This window comes from Schistocerca serialis, chromosome 1, assembly GCF_023864345.2.
Source record: "Schistocerca serialis cubense isolate TAMUIC-IGC-003099 chromosome 1, iqSchSeri2.2, whole genome shotgun sequence".
Classification (NCBI taxonomy): domain Eukaryota; kingdom Metazoa; phylum Arthropoda; class Insecta; order Orthoptera; family Acrididae; genus Schistocerca; species Schistocerca serialis.
This window is the reverse complement of record NC_064638.1, coordinates 520,841,770-520,866,800: the sequence shown is the minus strand read 5'-3', so window position 1 is coordinate 520,866,800 and position 25,031 is coordinate 520,841,770. Positions and strand designations below refer to the sequence as shown.

The 25,031-nt window shown below is 43.1% G+C and overlaps 1 protein-coding gene across 1 annotated transcript in view; it reads left to right on the top strand.

Moving 5' to 3' along the window:
• Window positions 1-25,031, top strand: part of LOC126486316 (uncharacterized) — a 259,900-nt gene that overhangs the window by 122,254 nt on the left and 112,615 nt on the right. Inside the window, exons 10-11 of the mRNA XM_050108943.1 lie at window positions 4,210-4,426; window positions 8,968-9,129. Coding sequence (XP_049964900.1) covers window positions 4,210-4,426; window positions 8,968-9,129 — 379 coding nt within the window. The remainder of the gene's footprint in view (window positions 1-4,209; window positions 4,427-8,967; window positions 9,130-25,031) is intronic.

Here is a 25,031-nt window from a genome sequence, read left to right as displayed (position 1 = left end):
AAGGAGAGGTCAACAAATTTGGCCTCTTTCGGCCGGTTGGAGACGCGCCTGCGATGACAGAATCGAGGCGCACGCCCTGCAGTCTTTCTCAAACGATTTTACGAAACTATTCATTAAAAAAAATCATTTTAGCGTTACTTGTTGGTTTATATGCTGGCTTCATTATGACGTGCCCATCATTTCGTTGATGGTTTGGTAAAAGTTGCACTGAAAAATACGGGTCGCTATGACTTTGTTGTTTAGTGCATATTACATAATATGTTGCTGTGTATGAAATTTAGCTAAAATACTGGATTTTTCTTTAGGCCTGGGTAGAGAGCTCTATTGTCACCAATCTCGAGGAAACTATCCTTATGTAGAGGACTCATTTCCGATCGCAAGTGCAGCTGGTAAAGCCAGAATCAAATACCCATAACATTCCTCGCATCTCATAAACGGTTTTAGATATCGAGAAGGGATTCTGGAAAATGATAGCACGCAAAGAGGAGAGTGTTTTGCCATATGGTTATAATGCGAAACTTCATTATCTGCTGTGTTGTTCCACTAACGGGAGATTTAATAAACTTAATAAACTACTGTTTCAGAATTCTCTAGCAATCGCAGTTGTACACAATATTTGTGAGGTAACATTGTATAAACTCCACTGTGCTTTAGCAAAAGAAGCAAATACACTCAAGATTCGCCACTCTATATGTTTCTCTGAAAGGTACAAATGGCATCAGGCAAAAATAAATCGCATCTTTTGTTGCATTTTTAGATACTATTCATAGCAGAGGTGACAGTAGATCTTTTCGAATGGTCAGCATGTCAGTGTGGGCATGGAGAGACTCCGATTAATATATACAAGAAAATATGAGCGTAGGCTTCAGTATAGAACGGCACTTCCCCTCCAGCACTCAGCATTTCTCCTGCAGCGTGATGACTGCCTGCCTGCAACCCCCACCACTATCGTTCTCCCACACTTGCCCTGCCGACTGCGCATCCACTGACCACGTTATTCTGCATGCACTTTATGGGGCGAACTGTGATGAGGAACTACGGACAGATTCTACACAAGAAAACGACAGACAGTACGTAAATTTCGATCCTACTGTCGTTCATATCCTACAGCTAAATTGGTAAGCACTTGTTCCACAACATCCAGAGGTTCAACAATGGGCGGTGAAGGACTCTATATCTTAACCAGTCTGCTACCTCTGTCTGGGAAATTAAAAGCTATACCATCGATTAAAGGTTCTACCAATATCACATGGTGCTAATGGCGTCTATAGAAGTGACAGAACATTATGGTCTGTACCTTTCTTCAGGGATAAATATGATAGGTGGTCAAACGTTTTATTTCTTTATCAAAGTTTCAAACTTCTCACTTATGGAAGGATACTATAGATGGATTTGCATTTATAAGAATTTACTGTTATAAATGACTCTATTAATGTGTGTGGAAAGACTAAAGCATGTGTATACTAAATTTATTACAGCATGAGAGAATGGCTGTGCTAGTTGGCAGTCCCGCTTTGATATGGTTGCAAGATACCGCAGTGTGTGAGACTGTGAAACCTATCAAAGTAATGGATCTACCTAGATTCTGTCCTACTCCCCTGAAGACTCCATGTTAGCCGTAAATTACCCAACGGAATCGCTATCTTGAAATGCCCTAAAACAGAATCATAAGGTCGATAATTGAAATAATTCTACTATATAACTATCCACTCAATCAATAGAATAAATCAGTAAATTGAAGGGAACTACGTGCTCCTTCAACTAAAAGTGCAAGTGAAACATAAACCGATTATTTATTATATTAGCCAACTATAAAGTATTTGCATCAGTAATCCACGAAAAATAAAGTTAACGGCCGACGACAACTAACAAGATAGGCAAGCGGAGGGATGGCTACCGTATCCTAGCTGCACATCAAATCATTAATCCAGTACAACCCAGCGATTAATTTAGAAACTCCAGTGGTCGACTGAATCTCACAACAAACAATACTAAGGCATGGTTCAAAAATGGTTCAAATGGCTCTGAGCACTGTGAGACTTAACATCTGAGGTCATCAGTCCCCTAGACTTAGAACTACTTAAACCTAACTAACCTAAGGACATCACACACATCCATGCCCGAGGCAGGATTCGAACATGCGACCGTAGCAGCAGCTCGCTTCCGGACTGAAGCCCCTAGTACCGCTCGGTCACAGAGGCCGTCTACTAAGGCATGAATCGGGTTTAGTAGAACTGTGGCAATGATACGCTTCCTATATACCCTTAAACCCCACCTAGTGACCCGTACTGCTGTATACTCTCACCAATCTGCTGAGGCGCTGAGTTGGAGGACCGTGGTCGTAGAGGAGAACCAGAATCTGGCTCGTCATGCCTCGAACACTTCCAAACGACACGACGTCTCCAGCCAGCTACCTGTCTCCGTCCACCATCAAATCAAGAGTGTGTCTTTTTCTTCTACCAGCTCCTCATGCAACAGTTTCATCAATCTGTCCGCAAACGCCAATCAGGAAAAATGTAACTCTTTCCGCCAGTAACGTGTCAATGCCACTTTTAACAAATCCGCACCGCGGAATGTCGTCCGTCACGGGCCAATCAGACCACATCTTCCTCGCCTAGATTCAAATGGTTCAAACGGCTCTGAGTACTATGGGACTTAACATCTGTGGTCATCAGTCCCCTAGAACTTAGAACTACTTAAACCTAACTAACCTAAGGGCATCACACACATCCATGCCCGAGGCAGGATTCGAGCCTGCAACCGTAGCAGTCGCGCGGTTCCGGACTGAGCGCCTAGAACCGCTAGACCACCGCGGCCGGCTCCTCGCCTAGAAATTCCCGTCTGACATCAGCCGGCAACGGGTGAATCAGAGCGTACTTTAACACTTCCGAATTTGACGAGACCAAACTACATTCCAAGAATTGTTCTTTTCCGCCATTAATTGTGGTGTCCCAGCACGCAGTTGAAACTGCTATCTCAAGAGCCGAGTCGTCACACAGGCCGCTAACCCCGACTTAGTAAAAAGGACAGGCAGCTTCCGTAAGCTACCCGTCAGTGGCCAGTTGACACGCGCAAGTCAGCAGAAAGCTCTGAGTGCCCACGACACACCTGCCGCATTCGGAGGAGCGCGCGAGCTGTTCATTTCCCACGTATTCGCAGACTGGAACTAGTAGCCCCTTTACCGAGGACAACTCAAATTTTCTAAAATCCCTTTAATAAGGACACTTTAAGTAGATGGAACTAAAGTGCCCTGCCCATCGCCAGTTCTGATAACGGGTGGATAAATTTACCATAACTGGAAGGAGACAAGCCAGACAGCTTGCAACCTTCCACGGTACAGGGCAACTAGCGTGAAAGTGAACCCGAAGACAGCTCATTAGCAGCCGCAGACGATCATTGTGATCAAAACCGTCCATAAACATCGTACGTAACTGCAGAAACTAATCGCCATATTTATCCATTACAAATTATAAACGATGTTGACTTTTGTGTGACCTTAAAGTATCTGCACTGTTATATAGCTAGGGAAGGCCGAAATGCACGCTATAAGCTCACGCAGGATGGCGTGAGGTCTGAAACAGGATACGTAATGAATGCTATAAAGAAAAGTACGTAGCTGCTGGAATACTTAACTTTAATCCATCATTTGTATACATCGTTCTTGATGAGACATGCTTCATACGATAACTATCAATTGCTATGGCGCCTTGCTAGGTCGTAGCCATTGACTTAGCTGAAGGCTATTCTAACTATCTTCTCTGCAAATAAACGAGGCTTCGTCAGTTTTGCATCGCTAGCTAAGTCGTCCGTACAACTTGGGCGAGTGCTAGTAAGTCTCTCGAGACCTGCCGTGTGGTGGCGCTCGGTCTGCGATCACTGACAGTGGCTACACGCGGGTCCGACATGTACTAATGGACCGCGGCCGATTTAAAGCTACCACCTAGCAAGTGTGGTGTCTGGCGGTGACACCACATGCACAATACGACTTATTACATTGCCAAACCAAAGTTAACTTAGAACATTAAGACAAACATGACAGGAAAGCTAACAACTGATTGTGATTAGTTTATTCTAGCAGTGTCCCGATCATATAAACAGAGTGGTCAGAAACAGTTTGAAAAGCTTGTTATTTTTTGCCAACATTTATTTTTCAGGACGTGATATACTAGGTGTGTAGTCCAGAGACGTCATTTACTAACGTGGTTGCAGGGCCATCCGGCTGACTGGTCCGTTCGTGACGATGGTGTACTCGATGATCACCGGTGACATGTTGACGTTCGGCATCATCTACACGGTTGTGCTGTTCGGCTTCTCTCAGTCCTTCTACTTTCTGTACAAGGGCTTCCCCGGCGTGAAGACGTCGCTCTACCACTCCTACCCCACCACCTGGATGGCGCTCTTCCAGATCACCCTGGGAGACTACAACGTAAGTGACTCACGTCCTCTGACCGTCCCTAAAAGGAAAGAAAATGCGTAATTCATCTCTGTTTTCCATAGCTAAAGAGCATTCTTCACAGACATTGTTATATACCTGTGATTAATTGTAAGTCAACATATGTGGTGTCTGTTCTTTCGGACATGTGCGATAGAAGATAGACCAGAAATATAATTCAGGTGAGGGCGGCTAATGATCTCTTGAGTGCGAATGCACACCAAGCTCGAGCTCTCACGGGAATCGGTGAAATGCCGAAAGTAATGAGAATAATGGCCAGACGGCACTACATTTGTAGTCCGTGGATACGTTGAGAATTTGGATCTGGCGGGAGGCGCGCTAGGAAAGTCCGTGCAGTTGCGATGACCACTGAGTCAGAATTGCTTTGTGGTCACAGCATCTGCCTAGTAAGCGGGAGACCTGGGCTCAAATCCTGGTCCGACACAAATTTTCAACTTTCCCCAATGATGTCAATCAATACCCTCTTGCAGCCAAGGTCTGTGAATCCTTTGTGTCATAGTTCACAATGGCCACTGGATAAACAAATGAAAATGGTTCCAGAATGAGATTTTCACTCTGCAGCGGAGTGTGCGCTGATATGAAACTTCCTGGCAGATTAAAACTGTGTGACCGACCGAGACTCGAACTCGGGACCTTTGCCTTTCGCGGGCAAGTGCTCTACCAACTGACCTACCGAAGCACGACTCTCGCCCGGTACTCACAGCTTTACTTCTGCCAGTACCTTGTCTCCTACCTTCCAAACTTTACAGAAGCTCTCCTGCGAACCTTGCAGAACTAGCACTCTCCGCAATATCCTTTCTTTCGGGAGTGCTAGTTCTGCAAGGAAGTTTCAAATGAAAATGGAGGGCTAGAACTTTATAGGTACGTGTTTCAAAGTTTTACTGACCTTCAAAGTATTCACCAGCATCGTGTATAACGCTTTGCCAGTGATGTGGAAGTCGTAGGATACTCTTAGCAGTGCCAGTTGTGTTGACACTTCGAGCGGCGCGATCTATTGCCCGACGAATTTGTAGCAGTTCTGAAGCGAATGCCTTGAAGTGTTTCCTTCAGTTTAGAAATCGTGTTGAACTCACGAGGGCTTAAGGCAGGAGAGTGCAGTAGGTGGTATAGCACTTAGCAGCCCCATCAGTCAGACAGATCAGTAAAAGCTTGCACTGAACGTGCTTCAGCACTGTCCTGCAAAATGAAGGTCAGGTCCTGCAGAAGGTGTCATCACTTCTGTCTCTATGCTGTTCATTTTTGGAACACAACCTACGACCAGCTTAGTGAGAGAAGTGATGACACTTTCTGCAGGACCTGACCTTCATTTTGCAGGACATTGCTTAAGCACGTACAATACAAGCTTTTACTGATTTGTTTGACTGGTGGGGCTCCTAAGTGCTATACCATCTACTGCACTCCCCTGACTTAAGCCCTTGTGAGTTCAACTCGATTTCTAAACTCAAGGAAACACTTCACGGCATTCGCTTCTGAACTGCTACAGATTCGTCGGGCAACAGACCTCGCCGCTCGAAGTGTCAACACAACTGACACTGCTAACAGTATCCTACGACTTTCACATCCCTGGCAACGCGTTATACACGATGCTGGTGACTACTATGAAGGTCAGTAAAACGTTGAAACACATATCTATTTTGTACGAGCTGTAAGTAAAAAGTTGCCACGGTCATCATGTAATATTACATCCTTTTAATAACACTTATATCCGAAAAATGTTGGTATTCTTTCTTTCATTCGTAGTCTGTATCTTCCTTCTTCAATATAATTTGGATTTAAAATTTACCTAATTAGACTTCTCTCTCTGTTTAAAATGTGTGTGCCAACCCCATAAGAACACTGGTTTGATAACTATGTTGTGTTGTGTCCGTCTTGTTACTTTAGATACATTTTTAGTCATAAAAAGCTACTTCCAGATAAGTTTTTTGTGGTAAAAAAATGCGCTGTTGATCAGAAGGACTGTAAACATATAATCGAAGTAAACAAGAAAACCAAGATAAAACCCTTACAAGACGCCAAACAGAAAAAGCAAATAAATGGCGTCAAAGAAAAAGAAAAGACATTAAGGAAGTGACAGAATAACTTCACTAACCAAGGAGCCCATTGCGAGGGAAAAAACATCCCGAGTCGCCCAAAAATATCATTCTACTTACATTACTGATTAGTCCCATTTCGAGTGCAAGACCTTTTGATCTGAATCGCCTTCACTAAAAACTTAGAGATAAGTGTAACTATATATATTATATACGAGGGGCCTTCGATAAGCAATGCAACTCAGTTTTTATCAGCCAATTTCAGTTGAAAAAATGCGGAATTTGTTGTGGAACATCGTTGAATATTCCTCTTTAGCCCCTTTAGTTTCGAGTAGTTCCCATTGATTGCAGCGCTATACGTAGCCTACAAACTGTCGCCTGTAACGGAAGAGCGTTCCAGGCAGAGAGCTGCTATTGAGTTTCTTTTACCGCTAAACAAGAGCATCGCAGATATTCATAGGCACTTGAAGAATGTGTTCGGAGATGTGGTAGCGAAAGAAACCACGCTGAATCGTTGGGCGGGGCGTCTGACATCGTCGCAGCAAGATCGCGCAAAACTGTCTCATCTCCCGCATGCCGGGCGGTCGTACACGGCTGAGACTGCCGGAATGTCAGAACATGCGGACACTCTCGTTTTATGTAGTCGACGGTTCACAATCAAGTAAACACCTTGCTGCTCAACTGGACGTCTCTGCTGGTAGCGCTGACACACTCGTCCGCCAGTTGGGGCACTCGAAGCTGTGTACACGTTGGGTTTCTCGCCGCCTAACAGAAGACAATAAAGAGCAACGAAGGACCATCTGTCGGGATTGCTTGCGTGTTAAGAGGCTGATCCTGACTATTTTTTGTCGAACATTGTCACAGCCGATGAAACATGGGTACCTCACTTCGAACCGAAAACAAAACTGCAGTCCACGGGATCGCGCCATAACACCCCTTCTCCGAAGGAAGAGTTCCAAGCGTCACCCTCAGACGGTAAAGTCATGGCGACGGTCTCCTGGCACTCTGAAGAGGTTATTCTCTCTGATGTTCTCCCTCATGGTGCAAAGAACAACTCTGAAGTATTTTGTGCTACCCGAGGGTAATTCAAGAAACGACTTCACTGTGTTAGTCGCCCCAAAAATGCAAACGAACATCTCCTACTCTGTAAGGTCCAACACAAAGCTGCACACCCGAGAGACGCTCACAAAACTTCACTGGAGTGTTCTTCCTCACCCACCCTACAGCCTGGATTTCGCACCTTCCTACTTCCATCAGTTTGGCCCTTTGAAGGCTGCACTCCGTGGGAAACAGTACGTGGATCGTGGGGAGGTTGCTGATGCACCAAGACGTTGGCTCCGACGTTGACCAGTAGAATGGTAACGTGCCGGCTTCCAGGCCGTCGCACTGAACGGAGAATACATTGAAAAATACGGTTTTGTAGCCTACAGAGTGGGGGATAATATGATGTATTGGAATCCTGAATAAAACCAATCTTCTTCCAGAAAATAATGTGTTGGCATACTTACTGAACGCCCCTCTTAAAGTCTGCAACTTAAGGCTGAAGTTCACACTGTACACAAAATTAGCCAATGTATATCACGTAAGACACGTTCATCTAAAATAGAGGAAAACTCTCTATTTAATATGAGGTGACTTTCCGGAGTGTAAATTGCAAACGTCGTTCATGAAACCATTCACCAGCGTTTCAAGTATGATGTGAAACTTTATATAGAATAATACAATTGTTTACAGTTATTTGTCTGGCTGGATACAAGCAGGATACCTTCTGTTTATAGCACCAGGGAAGACTCAAAAAACACAAATGTTGCCCCGTTGTCGCTGATTTACCATACATTATAAAACTTGAATGATCGTCCTTATGCCTTTGATCTGTAGATCGTTAGCTACATAGCTGCAACACTAATTTCTTTTATCTAGGCCACTTACTGACTTCTATTAGTTGATGTCTAGAATATAAACCAAAAAGATACTTCCCGTCTTCTAATGAATAATGAAACCCTTCTGCACTAATAGAGGCATGGACATAAATTGAATTATAATTTGGCGAACACATACAGTTAATGTCACAGCATTTTCCACTGTAAAGCTGTGATATCTTCGTCACTTTCGAAAAATAGGTAACTACGTTTATTAGCAAACAATCAGGTCGTCGCGGTTATGAAGCAGTCACACTTCAGTAGTGTTACATGATAGCGTAAAGTTTTAAATGATGACCAACGTCCATAAATCTCTGTTCCAATGTTGATTAAGCTGCGTAGTATAAATTAACTAGAAGGACACATCAATCTATTTATCCTGCTATGAAACAAACCATTCAATTTACGAAACTTTCAACTAAAGAATGGTGGCTTTCGAAGCTACATGTATTATATGTCACATAAATTTTGTTTCATTGTTGCAATTATTTTACGTTACTTCGAGTACTTCAACATGTCTTGTGAACGAATGTCGATTAATGTGTTGCGCCTTGTTGTTTCGCAGTACCCAGAACTGAGCCACACGACATATCCAACGCTGGCCAAGACAGTGTTCGCCATTTTCATGGTGCTGGTGCCCATCCTGCTGCTCAACATGCTGATCGCCATGATGGGAAACACGTACGCGCACGTCATCGAGCAGAGCGAGAAGGAGTGGATGAAGCAGGTCAGTGTTTTAAATATTCTTTAACCTTTATCAGCTTCAAGATGCCCTGTTCAGATGATTATAGTCGTTAAAACAGTATATAAAAATTCAGTTTTCAATTAGAAAGAGCTTTATTTCCAACCACGAACAATGACCTATCGAATCTTGTGGTGTCCATCTTCAGACGCTGTGGTGTCTTCATCACACGTACGTGGTAGAGTCCGGCAGCTAACGAGCGATGGGTAGGGAGTAGTCTTGCATTCGCCAGGCCCACTTACAGATTCTACCGTCGTGCCGCTATAGCGCGATCACGGGCGGGCAACCGGGCGGTCTGCGGGCCATAGCCGACCCGTGGTTGGTTTCAATCCGGACCGCGGAAGAAATTCAGGGTGAATCCAAAATGAACGTTTCCTCAAAAACACGTGGTTTGAGAAGTAATGTGTTGGAAAAAGAATTCTATTCATAACGATGCGTCACCCCATAATCATTAAAGTCACGGTCGCTATAGTTTGGGGTCTCTGCGCTAGGAGAATTGCTATCGCGTCGTGACGAGGCGAACAGAGAACGTAAATAAATACGTCAATCAGGTCCACGGATCACAAAAGGTTGAGGGTATTTTATATAGAGGGTAGAAGCCTCAGGATTTTGAATCTGTTGGTTGACTATAAATGGGCTTTTATGTCAAGTAATGAATTCCGATGGTAGGCTCCCGAGGAGTGGTTCTATTGTCAATATTTATGTTTTTACATCGACGTCAATTTGTTTACTTCTGAACAAAAATAAGCATAACTACTTGTAAAACATTTCTAACGAAAGAAGCAAAATATATCTAAAAACTGAATTAACAAATAATGGAAGAAATGTTACTTTTGGGAAGAAAAAGGGAACAATGATTGGAGAGCTATTTAGATAACAATGGGCATTGAGGCATCGATGACCGGGCATTTCCATTAGAATCATTTATAACATTTCCATTAGAATCATTTATAACATTTTTACTTTAACTGAATGACGAAATGTACAAAATTATACACCAACAACTACATGTGAGGGTACTGTACTCTGACATTCTGCGTAGTAGCAGAGAAAACAGCTAAGATTGGGTGGAATTACTGACAGTTGAGAACTCCAACGTTAGGCGCGTTATGGGGCCCCTTAGGGGCATGGTTGGCGAGAAGGGAAAGAAAACCAGTGTGCACTCCGTGTGCATGCCATGTGGAGTCATTCCAGATGTGGAACGGATCCTCCCGGATGCCATGAAGAGCACAGCGTGCAGCCAACTGCGGGTGGTTGCTCACGTCGGTACCAGTGATGTGTGTCACTTTCGATCAGATGAGATTCTCTCTGGTTTCGAGCGGCTAACAGAAGTGGTAAAGGCTACCAGTCTTGCCTGCAAGATGAAAGCAGAGTTGACCATTTACAGCATAGTCGACAGGACCGATTGCGGACCTCTGGTGCACAGCCGAGTGGCTGAATCAGAGCCAGAGGCTCAGATGGCTCTCCGACCGAGTAGGCTGCAGATTCCTCGACTTCGGCCAAAGGGTAGTTGGGTTTCGGGTTCCGCTGAATAGGTCAGGTGTCCACTACACGCAGGAGGCAGCTACACGGGTGGCAGGGACTGTGTGGCGTGGACTGGGCGGTTTTTTAGGTTAGAGGGTCTCAGGAAAGCACAAGAAGGGCTTCAGTCACAAAGGGTGCAGGCTGAACACAGGAAGAACGTACCTAGATACAGACACCATTGCTATAACAGTTGTAAATTGTCGTAGCTGTGATGGTAAAGTACCAGAGCTCCAAGCGCTAATAGAAAGCACAAATCGTTATAGGCACTGAAAGCTGGCTAAAGCCGAATATAAGCTCAGCCGAAATTTTTGTGAAGAACCTAACGGTGTTCCGAAAGGACAGGCTAAACACGGTTGGCGGTGGCATGTTTGTTGCTGTTAGAAGTGGTTTGTTTATCTTGTCGCGAAATTGAATTGGATGGTTCCTGTGAGTTGGTATGGGCAGAGGTCATTGTTGGAAACCAGAATAAAATAATAATTAGATCCTTTTACCGACCTCCCAGTTCAGATAATACAGTTTCTGAAAGGTTCAAAGAAAACTTGAGTTTGATTTCAAACACATTCCCGACTCATACGATTATAGTTGGTGGTGACTTTAATTTACCCTCGATATGTTGGCGAAAATACATGTTTAATTCCGGAGGTACGCATAAAACATCATCCGAAATTCTAAACACATTCTCTGAAAGTTACTTCGAGGAGATAGTTCATGAGTCCACACGAATAATAAACGGTTGTGAAAACACACTTGACCTCTTAGCAACAAATAATCCTGAGTTAATATCGGGCATCATTACGGGTACAGTGATTAGTTGTCGTAGCGAGATTGAATATTGTAACCCACAAATGCTCCAAAAATAAACGAAAAATATACCTATTCAAAAAAGCATATCAAAATTCACCTGACGCCTTCCTGAGACACAATCTCCACTCATTCGAAATTAATAATATGAGTGTAGACCAGATGTGGCTTTAATTCAGAGAAACAGTATCGGCAGTAATTGAGAGATTTATACCAAATAAATTAACAAACGACGGAGCTGATCCTCCTTGGCACACACAACGGGTCAGAACACTGCTGCAGAAACTACGAAAAAAATGCCAAATTTAAACAGACGCAAAATCCCCAAGATTGGCGATCTTGTGCACAAGCTCGAAATTTAGCGCGGACTTCAATGCGAGATGCTTATAACAGTTTCCACAACGAAACTTTGTCTCGAAACCTGGCAGAAAATCCAAAGAGATTCTGGTAGTACGTGAAGTATGTTAGCGGCAAGAAACAATCAATGCCTTCTCTGCGCGATAGCAATGGAGATACTATCGAAGACAGTGCAGCCAAAGCAGAGTTACTAAACACAGCCTTCCGAAATGCCTTCACAAAAGAAGACGAAGTAAATGTTCTAGAATTCGAATGAAGAACATCTGCCAACACGAGTAACGTAGAAGTAAGTTTGCTCGGAGTAGTGAAGCAACTTAAATTCGGAGTAGTGAAGCAACTTCAATCACTTAATAAAAGCAAGTCTTCTGGTCCAGACTGTATAACAATCATATATAACCGTTCGCTCGACGGAAGATCCGTACCCAAAGACTGGAAAGTTGCATAGGTCACACCAACATTTAAGAAAGGTAGTAGGAGTAATCCACTAAATTACGGGCCCATATCATTAACATCGATATTCACCATGGTTCTTGAACATATATTGTGTACGAACATTATGAATTATCTCGAAGAGAATGTATATTGACACACAGTCAACATGGGTTTAGAAAACATCGTTCTTGTGAAACACAACTAGCTCTTTATTCGCATGAAGTGTCGAGTGCTATTGACAAGGGATTTCAGATCGATCCCGTATTTCTGGATTTCCGGAAGGCTTTTGACACCATGCCACACAAGCGGCTTGTAGTGAAATTGCCTGTTTATGAAATATAGTCTCAGTTATGTGACTGGATTTGTGACTTCCTGTCAGGGAGGTCACAATTCGTAGTACTTGACGGAAAGTCATCGAATAAAACAGAAGTGATTTCTGGCGTCCCCCAAGGTAGTGTTATAGGCCCTTTGCTGTTCCTTATCTATATAAAATAGCAGTCGCCTTAGGTTGTTTTCAGATAACGCTGTCGTTTATCGACCAATAAAGTCATCAGAAGATCAAAACAAATTGCAAAACGATTTAGAAAAGATATCTGAATGGTGCGAAAACTGGCAGTTGACCCTAAATAACGAAAAGTGTGAGGTCATTCACGTGAGTGCTAAAAGTAATTCGTTAAACTTCGGTTACACGATAAATCAGTCAAATCTATAAGCCGTAAATTCAACTAAATACCTAGGAATTACTATGATGAACAACTTAAATTGGAAGGAACACGTAGAAAATGTTGTGGGGAAGGCTAACCAAAGACTGCGTTTTATTGGTAGAACACTTACTAAATGTAACAGATCTACTAAGGAGACTGCCTACGCTACGCTTGTCCGTCATCTTTTAGAATACTGCTGCGCGGTGTGGGATCCTTACGAGATAGGACTGACGGAGGATATCGAAAAAGTTCAAAGAAGGGCAGCACGTTTTGTATTATCGCGAATATCGGAGAGAGTGTCACTGAAATGATACAGAATTTGGGCTGGACATCATTAAATGAAAGGCGTTTATCGTTTCGACGGAATATTCTCACAAATTCCCAATCACCAACTTTCTCCTCTGAATGCGAAAATATTTTGTTGACACCGACATACATAGGGAGAAACGATCACCACGATAAAATAAGCGAAATCAGAGCTCGTACCGAAAGATATAGGTGTTCGTTCTTTCCGCGCGCTGTACGAGACTGTAATAATAGAGAATTGTGAAGGTGGTTCGATGAACCCTCTGCCAGGCACTTAAATGTGATTTGCAGAGTATCCATGTAGATGTAGAACTGTATCACTCAAAATTTCTGACAGCGATCACTGCTTCTTTATGATTAGCTGCCGAGATCAGTAGTGATGCGTTTGGTCTTGCTCCTTGTGATTTCCTAGTCGTAGCAGTGCTATAGCGGAAATTGCACAGTGCTTCAAAAAGTGTCACTCCACACGACTTGTTGTACCTGACATCAGTTGGTATCAGGTACACGAGATCGTATCAAACGAAGCCCGTGAACCAAGTTCATATGCTTCAAATAGCTTACCTCGCTTGTACTTACAGTGCCACTTTTTATTTCCTATTTTTGGTTCCCTACAATCGATGCTATTATAGTAAAAAATTTGAGTCGCAGAGCATTAACAAATTATTGCAAATCAAATTCTATATCTGGTATTAAAAAGAATATTCACATCTTTAATGTGACAGTACAGTGAAGGAAACTTCGATAAATTTAAGCATTGTAAGCAGCAGACGAAGTCATCCGGTTTTTGCAGCATGTGTGTAAACAGAGACTGTTCAGAAGATAGACAAATGAAAAAAATGAAATGGGCGTATGGCATCGTTGGCCGGGAGGCCCCATCCGGAGAAGTTCGGCCGCCAAGTGCAAGTCTTATTTCAGTCGACGCGACGTTGGACGACTTGTGCACCGGTGATGAGGCTAACACAACAGCCAGTCCCTGAGCGAAGAAAATCTCCTACCCGCCCGAGAATCGAACCCGGGTCCGCTTGCATGGGAGGCGAGCACTTTACCACCCTCCTAAGCAGGCTGACAGAAGAGGGTAGATAAATAGTAAATAGTCGCAGCTCAGTCGTAAAATTTCCCCATCTAGACAAAACTGCAAGTTTAGAGTGACATCAGATCGGCGAGGTGAGTGAAGGGAGAATTTTGTATAGTTTGCTCCAGTTCAGAGGGGTCAATGTATTTCAACAATTACACAGGGCTAGACAAAAACTTTGGTTTCTCTCTTTTTGTGCTCCAGTTGACAACTACAGAGCGCGATCAGACACTTGGCCTACGTAAAATGGCGACTCTTGAGACCTTTCCGAGAGTATTAACCGAGCACTGCAACTCTCCTGCAGTTACTGCATTGTATATTTGTACGAATTGACATTTTTCCTCTTTTGCCGACACAAATTCGTCACTGAGCAACCAATTCCAGTTAGTAAGCCGATCTTAATAAAAGTTTTGCGTCATGCCTCAATTATCTTCCATGCTGATATCATCTGAACAACTAATAGTCTAGAAAACAATATATCGCTACACGTAATGTATAACCAAGTGCCATGACAAACTCGACATATGCAGACAGCCGCAAGCAGATAAACTGTAGCAGTAACAAATTACCATTTTCTTTCATTTATCTGTTTATTACTATAGCATCAAGAGAAGCTTTGGTTTAATTTACACCAACCCTTTTAATACAGACAGAAAAAATATGCAGAAAATACGTCATTGTTAAATTTATGGTTTTAGTGTCACAAAGGAAAAATATTTAACGTTTCATAATCATTGTGCTCAATAAAATACTGGAAGTGATCAGTCTTTTGTTATAAAATTGTATCCCACTGGTCTAAATATTCAAGTTACAGCTGACTAATTTTTATATAACATCTGACTGATTGTAAGACTGAATATAGCATTTGACTAGGAAGGATAGGATCGACTTTTTGGAACCATTGACACGGTGGTGTAGGCTGGGGTCTCAGATATCACCCCCTACAGCCATTTGCCCTGATGGGTCCTCGTTTGCGAATAATCGACGAAAGAGAATTCTGAATTTTGTGTGATGCTGTACAGACATAAATATTTTATATTTGTGCATAATGGCTATGTAATGTAATGGTTAAAGTACAACCCTAAAGTGTAGATTGTTGTGAGTTCGACTCTTTTCCTGTGCTTTAAAATTTTTTATTTTTTGTTCTTGACAGAAGTGATTTGATCATTATTTTAATTAATTGATTTAAATGCTATATTTTAATTTCTAATCCTCTCTTATGTAATTTTAATCGTAGCATCAACTTTTTCACTTACTCTAAGTAGAAAATAAAGTAGGTAATAACCTATTTATACTAACTGTCCAATGGAGTTAAAATGTATTTTTCGTTACAAGATAAACATTTTTTGAATAGTAATTATTTTACAACGACTTCAGAGATAAAGTCAAGTTGCACTATGGGCAAAATAATGCAAACGAAGATTAAACTAAGGACGGTATTGTAAGTAAAACGAAATTCAAGAAAAATGAGGAATATAAATAATGAATGACATGACATGGACGAAAATCTAAGATGATGAAACGAAAGTAATTAAATCGTGGTTAATACATAAAAATAACTGTGCTCGTAACAACACGAAGAAAGAATCCAAATGAAAAATGAATGATAGGATGAAAAAATAGGAGGAAATGAAAAAGGTAATGCGATGATTAAAATGGTGCAACAGAGCACTACAAATTGAAAATGTTACATTTAAACCAATTAATTGAATAAAAATAATGATCAGTCATTTCAATAAAGATTTAAACATAACTCACGCGGTGCGGTCTCTCAGGCCTCGCGAAAATTTTCGAACTCGTCCCCCCCAGGTCAGTTCTAGCGGAATGCTCGCATACTCCTCCTACTCTTCTGAAATCGGCAGCCTCGTAATGTTTTGTTGTCGGTTGCGTTATCGCCTTCTTTTTTTTGTTGTTGTCACGTGTTGGGGTCTCCTAGACCGCGCTTCGTTTACTACCTTCACAAGAAACATCTCGTATATTCCAACACACGAAAGATCTTTTTTTTTTTGCTTTGCTGTCATTTCGTAATACTTTGGAAAGCATCGAACTTTGGAAATTAATGAATCATTTATAGTAGTCCCTTACTTTTAACGGTATCTATTGTACCAGCGAAACATTGACATTAAAAATCTTCAGAGCCTTATGGGAAAAACCTACGTTGCAAGTTAGTCACGTGGATCTCGGAGACAGTAAGCTAAGGAGAAGATTTCGGTTCCTCCCGTGTTAGGCCCAATTCACACGGAGGCCTGGCGTGGGAGAGTGAGGGGCGCGGCGCGGACAGGGCGCCAGTAAATCACACTGACGTGACGCTGTCAGGAGGACGCGGGACCGTCGTTACGCTACGAATAAATCAGAATATGTCGTCGCACCTGGTGAAGTTATTGACGCAATGGATCGTTTGTATTTCGCGTATGTCGAACAGCGAAGGACATATCGGATACACCCGTTATGGATGAAAAAAGTATAAAATACGACACAGTCGACGTAATTAAAGAACAGAACATGTATCCCGAATATTTCCACTAGTTTTACAGACTGTCTCAAAAGAGTATCTATATCGCTTTAGACACAGTGCAGAACAACATTTAGAGAAAAGCAACGTATCTGGAATGATTCAAACATAATTCTACTTTTTCATGTGATTTTCATTTGCTCGTAAGCCCAAAGATTGCTGATGTTGTGAGAGATGTTCAAAATATTACGACACTTTTGCGAAATCTGATCTTCCGTAAATATTTCACTGTTTTTTTTGGAGGGGGGGGGAGGAGGGGGGGGGGGGAGGGCATCATTCTTCTGAATAGTTTGATGCGGCCCGCTACGAATTCCTCTCCTCTGCTAATCTCTTCATCTCAGAGTAGCACTTGGAACCTACGTCCTCAATTATTTTCTGGATGTATTCCAATCTCTGCCTTTCTCTACAGTTTTTTGCCCTCTACAGCTCCCTCTAGTACCATGGAAGTACCATTTCACTGCTACAGACCAGAAATTCCTTGTTACAGGGCATAGTTTCCTACCATGTCATAGAGATTTTGCCCTTATAGAGAGGAACAAAACAACTTTTCACCTATAAAACTGGAGCTTCTGAGCAACATGGAACCAGAGGGATGGAACCAGAGGATTTCAGGGAGCTTAGCGCAGTAGACAACGGCTTGCACAGGAGCTCATTCAAAATAACTGAATATGTCTGGCTATACATTTCATCTGAGAACCCTACTGCAATAGGGGGAAGGAAAAGTCATAAAATTCAGCAACTGTCGATTTGTCAAAGCATTGCAAAGAAACCAAGAGGAGCTGGGAAAAGAAATCCTCCGATAGGTAACATTACAGTTTTCCCTATCTTGTGGGATATAATTCTGCCAGTTCAAAGTGCCAAGAAGAAAACCTTACTTGACGTGTAGCAATACATCTCAGCTGAAAAACGGACTTTCTAAGAACAACCACCGAGTGAATAGTGAATTTGCCCTTCTGTCCTGCAAAAACCATTGGCTGAGGGCAGCAAACGTAACGCTGACTGTACATGTTTCGCCTAACTGCAACAGAAATAGTGTTAAATTTTTCCTTATCTCCTTCTTCCGCCGCTGCTGCTGCTTGTGCAGATTTGTACTGTAGTAAACACTATGTGTTTTGACCTATATGATTGCACTTTCTGAAAATAAGGTTTCCGCTTCAGTAATAAGTAACACAGAAAAACCTGAGTTTTTCAACATCAGAACGTTGTCACTGCACAGATTCAACGTTGTTCGTCCAGGAAAATAAAAAAAATGACATTTTTCAAAGATAACGTATGTATTTGTGCAATAACTGTTACAAAATGGCGTTTTACCTCATATACAATGCCTGCGTCGGGAAATACCAACTACGTAAGCTTAAAATAGGTGAGCAAATAGGCAAGCGTGAAACATCTAAAATACACAGTACTTTAGTTGTATCAATAGCAGAATCCCATTTCTCATTCATTGCTCGCTGGAACACCCGCCATTTGTTCAACACTACGTGAATCAAATTAGTTATTTAATATTTCCTGAATGAAACTGTTAGTGTGGACAAGAAAAATTTACGTATACCGTACATAGCTAAAACTGCAGCTGGATCAGTGACTATCTACTTCTCGTTTTAAAATGAAAATAACTCTTAGTGCAATATTAACTTAACATGTGATTGCAATTGACATCATAAACCACATCTTCTACCAGCTTTAAAAACAATTTCAGTATGTTAGCTATATTTCATACGCAGGAGCCTATGTCCTTTTTTAGGGTACCAAACGTAAACTGGCCAGCGACTACATTTTTCGCTGCAAACTTGTCGAAATATGCCAGGTTGTTTACTTATTTGGGAAGTATCACAATAATTAAGGGCAGTAAGGAAAAAAAAATTTCACTGTCATACTGCGTGCACTCATGACTGCCACAGTGAATTTCAAAATGTCTGAACTTCGTATGACCCAATAAAATACAACAAGCTCTTCATTAGCGCTGCATGATCGAAACACTCAGTTTACTATATTTTCCCAGTTATATGAGTTTTAAGTGAATAAATGTATTTTACGACTACTGAACCCCAGTTTTTCTGCCTCCAGTTCGTCTCAAGTCCCTTCTTTGTGTACAGATATTATACTTTCGTTGATTTTTTATTAACTGTCCACGTTCCCTCGATATGTAGTTCACAAGAAACGGAAACTTGAATGAATTTATGTCTGCTGAATGACCAGATAAAGACTTACAACCGACGACATGTGGGCAAGCAGTCTTCGTGTTACTGATATGACAGCCATCTAGGACACAAACAGCTTACTCACGTAACGATTAAGTGAGACGTGTTGGTGTGTCAAGGGCTGCAAATTCTCCATGGCAGTGCTCGAACTGATTTTCCTTTTGACGATGTGAAGATAAAGGTACTTAGAGATTCGAATTCGATATTTCCGCTTGTTACACCATTGAGGTCTTTTAGAGCGCAGCGTTTGATTGACAGTGGCCCCATTCTCTTCGCTATCTGCTCTGATACCAGCTTTACCGATTTCAAAGTAACTCCTGTGCTAGATGCACAAGAAGCAAATACTGACAAAGTCCACACAGGACTATCGTCTGAAGTGTAAACTGTAGCCATCGATATACGAGTGGTCCCTAAGAGTCGTCAGGGGCATTTTCTCCCGTGTTTCTGCAGATATCTGCAGTTTCGTATTTGTGAAAGATAGCTGGAATCAGTGCAAATATTGCTCATCACCTCTTCATTGTGACGCCCGGCGTCGGCGGAAAGCGTCGATTCGTTTCGTGTTACAAAGAAAATTATTTTTAAATCGTAATTTTACGTGTCCATTCGACAGAGGCGTCCCAAATGAGTCTAATGCGATATTCGCTGTATCGACCTGTGTTAGCAGGAGCAGTAAAACACCAAGGGCCGGCCGCGGTGGTCTAGCGGTTCTAGGCGCTCAGTCCGGAACCGCGCGGCTGCTACGGTCGCAGGTTCGAATCCTGCCTCGGGCATGGATGTGTGTGATGTCCTTAGGTTAGTTAGGTTTAAGTAGTTCTAAGTTCTAGGGAACTGATGACCACAGATGTTAAGTCCCATAGTGCTCAGAGCCATTTAAAACACGAAGGACGCCGACTACTCGAGCAGCGGTCCCACCGCCCGGCCCGCACTGGCCGCTGCCGCATCGAGTCAAATTAGGACTGCGCTGTCGAGTGGGAAAGTAATATTGTCATTTAAAACTTATTTCGTTTATAACTGCAAACAAACGGACGCTTTCCGTCTAAATTGGACGTCACTTGAGAGACGTAATGATCTTCATTTGTTTTGGCTGACTCCAGCTACACACTGCAAGAACGAAACTGCAAATGTCTGCTCTGGAACACCAGAGAAAAGGCGCCTTACGACCCGTAGGAGAGACACTTGGTGTGTCAGTTTTCTGAGCGCATGACTTTAAAGATAATATAATTGTGGGACGAAAGCATGCAAGGATCAAATATTATCTGGTGGGCAGTGTCTTAAAGAAGACATATGCTTAATATTGCCATCATGTACACTACTGGCCATTAAAATAGCTACACCAAGAAGAAATGCAGATGATAAACGGGTATTCATTGGACAAATATATTATACTAGAACTGACATGTGATTACATTTCACGCAATTTGGGTGCATAGATCCTGAGAAATCAGTACCCAGAACAACTACCTCTGGCCGTAATAAAGGCCTTGATACGCCTAGGCATTGAGTCAAACAGAGCTTGGATGACGTGTACAGGTACAGCTGCCCATGCAGCTTTCTACACGATACCACAGTTCATCAAGAGTAGTGACTAGCGCATTGTGACGAGCCAGTTGCTCGGCCACCATTGACCAGACGTATTCAGTTGGTGAGAGATCTGGAGAATGTGCTGGCCAGGGCAGCAGTCGAACATTTTCTGTATCCACAAAGGCCCGTACAGGACCTGCAAGATGCGGTCGTGCATTATCCTGCTGAAATGTAGTGTTTCGCAGGGATCGAATGAAGGGTAGAGCCACGGGTCGTAACACATCTCAAATGTAACGTCCACTGTTCAAAGTGCCGTCAATGCGAACAAGAGGTGACCGAGACGTGTAACCAGTGGTACCCCATACCATCACGCCGGGTGGTACGCCAGTATGGCGATGACGAATACACGGTTCCAATGTGAGTTCACCGCGATGTCGCCAAACACGGATGCGACCATCATGATCCTGTAAACAGAACCTGTATTTATCCGAAAAAATGACGTTTTGCCATTCGTGCACCCAGGTTCGTCGTTGAGTACACCATCGCAGGCGCTCTTGTCTGTGATGCAGCGTCAATAGTAACTGCAGCCATGGTCTCCGAGCTGATAGTCCGTGCTGCTGCAAACGTCGTCGAACTGTTCGTGCAGATGGTTGTTCTCTAGCAAACGTCCCCATCTGTTGATTCAGGGATCGAGACGTGGCTGCACGATCTGTCACAGCCATGCGGATAAGATGCCTGTCATCTCGACTGCTAGTGATACAAGGCCGTTGGGATCGAGCACGGCGTTCCGTATTGCCCTCCTGAACCCACCGATTCCATATTCTGCTAACAGTCATTGGATCTCGACCAACGCGAGCAGCAATGTCGCGATGCGATAAACCTCAATCGGGACAGGCTACAATCCGACCTTTATCAAAGTTGGAAACGTGATGGTACGCATTTCTCCTCTTTACACGAGGTATGACAAGAACGTTTCACCAGGCAACGCTGGTCAACTGTTGTTTGTGTATGAGAAATCGGTTGGAAACTTTCCTCATGTCAGCACGTTGTAGGTGTCGCCACCGGAACCAACCATATGTGAATGCTCTGAAAAGCTAATAATTTGCATATCATAGCATCTTCTTCCTGTCGGTTAAATTTCTCTTCTGTAGACCGTCATCTTCGTGACGTAACAATTTTAATGGCCAGTAGTGTACATAAAAGATTACGTTGTCTCCTTGCAGGCGGTAGGTGCACACTTTACAACGGGAATTTAATTTATGTATTTTGTGGATGAGCGGACGAAAGTGAATCGTAGAGCTTTTCAGCCAAAAAAATGCCTAAAACACCATAAATTGCTGACTATTATTTGACGCCATTCGTTCTGGTGATGATGTAATGTCTGATAGTGTGAATTAATTAAGTTAAAAACTAGATAGGTTTACAAAAATTACCTAGGTCGTTGTTTAATCAAGCAAAACTAATTTTTCCTACTTTCTGTGAAGCTGAAAAAAACTACCTAGATCGCCGTTGAACCAAGTAAAACTAATTTTTCCTACTTTCTGTGCAGCAAATACAGTTCGGAAACCGCCGTCTTATTGCTATGAGCTCTATGAGTCTTGAGGGCTGCGACAGAACCAATACCGTAAATTTTTGTTTCGTCTTGCATAGGATAACAAATTACTTTACTTATTATCTGTAAATTAGCAGAAGACAGTGAAACATTTACTTTTATCATTCAAGTATTAAGTTGGACATAGGTTCGTAGAGTTTTTCCATACGTTAAATAAACACAACAAATACACATAACAGACAATTTTAGTCACCAATAATACACTGAAGAACCAAAGAAACTGGTACACCCGCCTAATATCGTGTAGGGCCCCCGCGAACACGCAGAAGTGCCGCAACACGTCGTGACATGGACTCAACTAATGTCTGAAGTAGTGCTGGAGGGAATTGACACCATGAATCCTGCAGGGACGTCCATAAATCTGCAAGAGTACGAGGGCGTGGAGATTTCTTCTGAACAACACGTTGCAAGGCATCCCAGATATGCTCAATAATGTTCATGTCTGAGGAGTCTGATGGCCAGCGGAAGTGTTTAAACACAGAAGAGCGTTTCTGGAGCCACTCTGTAGCAATTCTGGTCGTGTGGGGTGTCGCAGTGTCCTTCTGGAATTGCGCAAGTCCGTCGGAATGGGCATGAATGGATGCAGGTGATCAGACAGGATGCTTACGTATGTATCACATGTCAGAGTCGTATCTAGATGTATTAGGGGTACCATATCACTCCAACTGCACACGCCGCACACCATTACAGACCCTCCACAACTTGAACAGTCCCCTGCTGACATACAGGGTCCATGAATTCATGAGGCTGCCTCCACATCCATACACCTTCATCCGCTCGATACAATTTGAAACGAGACTCGTCCAACCAGGCAACATGTTCCAGTCATCAACAGTCCAATGTCGGTGTTAACGGTCTCAGGCGAGGCGTAAAGCTTTGTGTCGTGCAGTGATCAAGGGTACACGAGTGGGCCTTTGGCTCCAAAAGTTCATATCGATGATGTTTCGTTGAATGGTTCGCACGCTGACACTTGTTGATGGCCCAGCATTGAAATCTGCAGCAATATGTGGGAGGGTTGTACTTTTGTTTCGTTGAACGATTCTCTTCAGTCGTTGTTGGTCCTGCTCTTGTAGGATCTTTTTCCGGCCGCAGCGATTTCGGAGATTTTATGTTTTACCGGATTGCTGATATTCACGGGACACTCGTGAAATGGTCGTACGGGAAAATCCCCAGTTGATCGCTACCTCGTAGATGCTGCGCCCCATCGCTCGTGCGTCGACTGTAATACCACGTTCAAACTCACTTAAATGATGATAATAACTTGCCTTCGTAGCAGCAGTAACCGATCTAATAACTGCGCCAGACTCTTGTCTTATATAGGCGTTGGCGACCGCAGCGCCGTATTCTGCCCAATTACATATCTCTGTATTTCAATACGCTTGCTTATTCCAGTTTCTTTGACGCTTCAGTGTATGTTCTCCTATACGTTTAAAACAGTCTGGCAGTGCTGGGATAACCTTTCGATTCCGTGACTGTAGAAATCACATCGTTTCGAGGCGAAGAACTCGTCGAGCCATGGTCGGAGCGCATTTTCATCAGGATAGGAAGTTCCATGAAAGTTGTTCGATACAGAGCGGAAAAGGTGAAAAATCTGTATACTGTTTTTTGTCAGTCTAGCAGAACGCAGCAGGGCGTTCTCGTGGATTAGCATCACTTCACGCAGTCTTGCTGGTCGCTGTTCTTGCAGTGCGCCTGCAAGAGGTCTCAGTTGTTGAGAATAAATGTCAGCAGCGATGGTTACACCTCAGGAAAGCAATTCGTAGTGCACCACACCGCCGCTGTTCCACCAGATACATAACATTATCTTTTGTGGATGCGCGCAGCTCTCTGCACGGGAGGTGCTGCTTTTTTTGGGGCTCTACCATTCCTTTCGATTCCTTATGTTCACATGAAGACACCATTTCTCGCCACCATCACCGACACAGGATAGCAGTGGTTGGTGCTGTTCACGAGCTAATTGACGACGAGCAAGCAGAGATGCACATATGGCCAACCTCTGATTTTTGTGATTTTGGCTTAGACGGAGCGGGAGCCGTAAACCCGATTTTTGAGCCTTCCCCATTGCACGCAAATGTCGCACGATGGTGGAATGATCACAGTTCATCACGTTTGCCAATTCTGTGGTACAGTGACGTGGATCATTGTGGATTAATGCATTTAAACGATCTTCATCAAACCCAGAGTTCTTCCTGAAAGTGGAGACTCACTAATGTCAAAACGATCCTCTTTAAAACGAGAAAATCGTTTTCTAGCCGTGCCCTGACCAGTGGCATTATCACCGTACACGGCGCAAATGTTTCTGGCTGCCTCTGCTGGTGTCACCTCTCTGCTGAACTCAAACGGGAGAATATGTCGAAAATGTTCCGATTTCTCAGGCACTCCATTTTCTAGCGTCCGCAGGTACACTCCATCTCCAAATGACAATATGTAAACCGAAATAGCAGCAGTGGCAAATAAACCTATGGAAACCGCTATACCTTCATATAAAACAAAGACGTTATAAACTTATGCACCAACCTATAGCTATTAATAGTTTGTTCACAAAGAGATGAAGGAGGAGCCCCAGTGCTGAGTCGGCAGAAGTCGTTCGACTTCGGCTCGTTCATTTTTTGTGTCCGTCCGTTGCCAGTCTCCGCGCTCTAATCCAGGACATTGCTTGTGTCGCCGCTGCAAAGTGTTTGTCGCTCCGTGCTGTACTGTGTTGCGCATTAGTGTATCTACTGACGAGTGACAAAGCGATCCCTTGCCCGTGATGGCCAGCAGCAGATCCACTTTCCACTCGTCGTCTAACATTCTGCGTGGTGTCTGTTTGTTCAAAGTCGTGTCTCCCTACCGCTTTCGCGCA